The sequence below is a fragment of the Benincasa hispida genome, chromosome 2 (assembly GCF_027475165.1).
Source record: "Benincasa hispida cultivar pf3 chromosome 2, pf3_genome.v1.1, whole genome shotgun sequence".
Taxonomy (NCBI): Eukaryota; Viridiplantae; Streptophyta; class Magnoliopsida; order Cucurbitales; family Cucurbitaceae; genus Benincasa; species Benincasa hispida.
Window position 1 is genome coordinate 25,569,519 of NC_143479.1, and position 4,178 is coordinate 25,573,696.

Sequence of the window (4,178 nt, forward strand, 5' to 3'; positions counted from 1 at the left end):
AACAACAAAATGAATTTCATCGCTTATATTAATAAAATTCTGATTCTGTAGTGTTACTTTAAATTTACTCGTCGAAGAATATCCAGAAAGTATAGAAGCATAAATGACCCCCAAAAATAAACCTTACTAATTCATCGTCTGCTTTTGACATCCTATTCTTATTCTTGAGAACACGATGTTACCACCATAATGGGATTCCATCAAGTCCAACGGAAATAAGAGAACAATGAACACAAATCAAAAAGTAAAACACTCCATAGAAAAATTCTGCATAATGAAACTTTCATCGAAAGCCATGTGGCTCTATTATAATCGATAGAGAATCTCACCAACAGAGAACCCACCATCTACACCACATCAAATTTCTTTCATTTAGAGGGAAGAAAACTAACATTTTCAAAATTCAAGTTCCAATCCTCGCCCATACTCTGCCCCACCTATGCCCTTCTGTTAATCCTAGCAAGGAGAAAAAAAAATCTCACTCAAAATAGATGTGCAAAGGGCATTGTCACCAGATGATTGACCATTTTTAGTCAAAAGCATCGTCGTCATCATCGGGAAGTGGTTGACTGGCAGCTGCTACCAATTCAGCTTCATGCCTGCAGAAAACAAGTATAGATTACTCCGAAGAATGTGAATGGTTTCATTAGTAAAGACTTCAGGATGAGAATGTCTCACTGTTGCTGGGCAGCCAAGTCAATGTGTACTTCAGGAGGAGCAAGAGCTGGAGACTCCACGAAATGAATGTTAGGATCCCTGGATCACCATAAGAAAAGGAAGACGTTATCATGAAAGTTTCCACATAAAAAAAAAAGTAATACAAGTAAACCAGGAACTGGATTTACCCGGCTAACTTTCTGGCTAAGTACAGGAATGGTTTTTCAAAGTTGTAGTTACTCTTTGCAGATATTTCATAGTACTGAAGGTTCTTCTTCCTGTGAAATGTGACTTGCTTGGCCTTAACCTGCCTGTTTTTCACATCAACCTTGTTTCCACAAAGAACAATGGGAATATTCTCACACACCCTGCAGGTTAATAAGTAATCAGATGGTAAGCAGCTTCCAGAAGAGTGCCCTGACATTACAACAATTCAATCATATTCAATACAACTGTTTTGTTTCCTACAAACAAATCTTAGATTACCTGCAAAGATCACGGTGCCATGTGGGAACATTTTTATATGTCAATCTGGCAGTAACATCAAACATGATGATTGCACATTGCCCATGGATGCTGCAGTCATGGATTAAGACACAGAATAAGGAATTTCAGCGGGAGGAAATTGAAATCAGAACAGAAATGAAAGTCCATCACAAAAATAATACCAAGCCGTCACAAAATTTCAACGCAGACCCAAAAAGGTAGTAAAGATAAAATAATCTATCAGAACAAATAAACGTACAAGAGAATATGGGACAAGTTTCAAATCATGTTTAGGAATAAACAGTTAATGCATACTTAACAGGGAAAATGATTTTCGAAAAACACTCCCCACAGAAATGAGGGAAATGTGCAAGTGCAACAAAGTATAACCGGGAATATCTAATCTTGGCTCTTGAGAGCATAAAAATACATCCGAAAGAATAAAGGATCAAATTCTTTAACTTACTAGTAGCCATCCCGTAAACCACCAAACTTCTCCTGCCCAGCAGTGTCCCAACAGTAAAATCTAATTTTTCCACAGTTTGTGAAGAAGTCCAGAGGGTGCACTTCCACACCAATTGTTGCTAAGTTCATAAGAAACAACAGAAGGACAAATTCATACTTATAAGTTGTTTGTTTATTTTATATAAAACCCTAACAATTAATAAACCATAAGATGGAGAAAGAAAAAATAGCAAAAATGCTTACTTACGTTCATATTTCTTTTCGAACTCCCCTGTGAGATGTCTTTTCACAAAAGTTGTTTTTCCTGAGCAACATAACATAAATGATTCAGTTCAGTCATACTCGGAATTTGAAGTCTTGTCAAGTATTAGAGGAATCAGCCTTTAAACTGAAGCAATACAAACAATAGAAATCCAATATTCTAAAAATTTGTGAATCTCTTTTCTTTCTTTCTTTCTTCTTTTGTTGTAGCCGTTTGAAAATACTCATATGCAAGGCAATGTCATGAATTTTCAAGTTTTTATAGTAACCAACAGAAAATGGATGGATTTCATGTTTAAATTATCGCAGCCAACAAGATAGAAGTTACTGTGGATCAAACATTCTCTTAAAAGAATTAGCACCCTTTGAATATCGAGTGCTGACGAAAAATTAAAACCCTAATAAACCATAAAACAAGTTTTCTTCTCAGAACAAGAATCCAATCTCCCGTCAATCATTGTTCAAATCATACGTCATATAACATAGTTTCAAGGTTTAAGCTGTTTTCTTCTCAATCCGAGCTTAAACTACTACAGTACTACTAGCAAGCAAAGACCATTTTGCATCCGAAATGCTATATTGCTATGAGCAGAAGATATGATACAGCGATCGCAAGTGATTATTGTACTCAAAGAAAAATCAGAAAAAAGAACATACCAGTGCCACCATCACCAACAATCACAAGCTTGAAACTCGGATAATCAACAGTCTTCTGGTCCGGCAAAGCCTACGAAATTCACCACAAAATAGAATCAACAAATAATCAGGAAACAGGATCAAGAAGAGAGCGTAAAAGAGAGTACTCACCATTGGAATGCGTCGAATGAATTGGAAATGCGAAGCAAGAGGAAGAAATCGGCAATTTAGGTTAAAAATGGTTCGAGAGTTTTGAGAACGAGGGTTTATAGGCTAAGCTCTACTGGCTTTCAACTGACGCTATTTTTTTGACCGTTGGATTTAAGGTCAGAATCACGCTCCACCGTTGCTTTTCTCCCTCGAATTGAATCTTTTTGAGTTTTTTGAATTTTGAACGCTGTTTTACTATTTTCTCACACCACGGGAAAAAAATAAAAATAAATCGATTTTTTCTTTAAAAAAAAAATAAAGTAGTATTAATTTAATTATAATTCAATCGGTTAAAACAAAAATACTCCATCCGAAATTTGAATTTCTAAAGACGACTCATTTCCCAAAGCTTTGTTTTATATAGTATTTGTTTTCCCATCGTTTCGAAAATATATTTCTAGTTAAATTATAATTAATTTTCAATTCTCCATTCTAATATTGAAAATGTTTATCCACAATTTTGTATTAGAATCATTAAGACTTCGTTTGATAAGCATTTAAGTCTTATTTGATAACCATTTAGATTTTTATATTATTTTTTAAAATTAAATCTATATACATTACTTTCCAAATTTCTTCTTTAGTAGTCTACTTTTTACCATTGATTTAAAAAAACTAAGTCAAAATTTGAAAACTAAAAAAAAGTAACTTTTAAAAAATTATTTTTGGATTTCGGAATTAGACCAAGAATTTAATCATTGTACTTAATAAAAATGTAAATAAGAAAATAAGCTTAATTTTAAAAATTAAAAATAAAAAACGAATTAGTTACCAAACAGAGTCTTAGTTTTGTTTTTGTTTTTTAAAATTAAGCCTATAAATAATTCTATCACCTTCAAATTTGTTTTCTACTTTTTACGAAGGTTTAAAAAACGAAGCCAAATTTTGAAAACTAAAAAACAGTAATTTTTGAAAACTTTTTTTTAATTGGGCTAAAAATTCAATCATTATACTTCAAAATACAAATTATTGTAAGAAATTGGGTGAAGGTAGACTTAATTTTCAAAAACAAAAAACCAAGGCTCCGTTTGGGATTTTTTTTTATTTTTTAAAGGACACTACTTTCTCTAAATTTTTTCCTTTGTTATCTATTTTTCATCAGTAGCTTGAAAAATAAGGCCAAAATTTGATAACTAAAAAATTGTAGCTTTCAAAAAGTTGTTTTTGTTTCTAAAATTTGGCTAAAAATTTAATCATTGTACAAATCATTATAATAAATATGGATAAAATATGTTTATTTAAAAAAACAAAAATCAAATATCAAATAGTTATCAAATGGGGACTAAGAAATTACCAAACGTAACTTTACATTTTGCGTTAAAATAGATTTATAAAATTTGTCAATTAAAAAATGTTTAATAAGTTGATGATTTATTGACACAAAATTAAAATTTTAAAAGATTATTAAATATAAAATTGAATCTTAGTTCAATATCCAGAAATCTAAAATACACGATATTAAA

General features: G+C 31.7%; 1 protein-coding gene across 1 annotated transcript; it reads right to left on the reverse strand.

Annotated features, from left to right (window-relative positions):
* Positions 1-281: 281 nt before the first annotated feature.
* Positions 282-2,796, reverse strand: LOC120071170 (GTP-binding nuclear protein Ran1B). The gene is made up of 8 exons (XM_039023277.2): positions 2,677-2,796; positions 2,527-2,596; positions 1,856-1,912; positions 1,610-1,727; positions 1,144-1,233; positions 846-1,025; positions 679-756; positions 282-599 (listed from the first exon to the last, which is right to left on the reverse strand). Exons 1-8 carry the CDS (start codon positions 2,677-2,679, stop codon positions 530-532), a joined length of 666 nt encoding a protein of 221 aa, XP_038879205.1. The 5' UTR covers positions 2,680-2,796; the 3' UTR covers positions 282-529.
* Between the last annotated feature and the right edge of the window lie 1,382 nt (positions 2,797-4,178).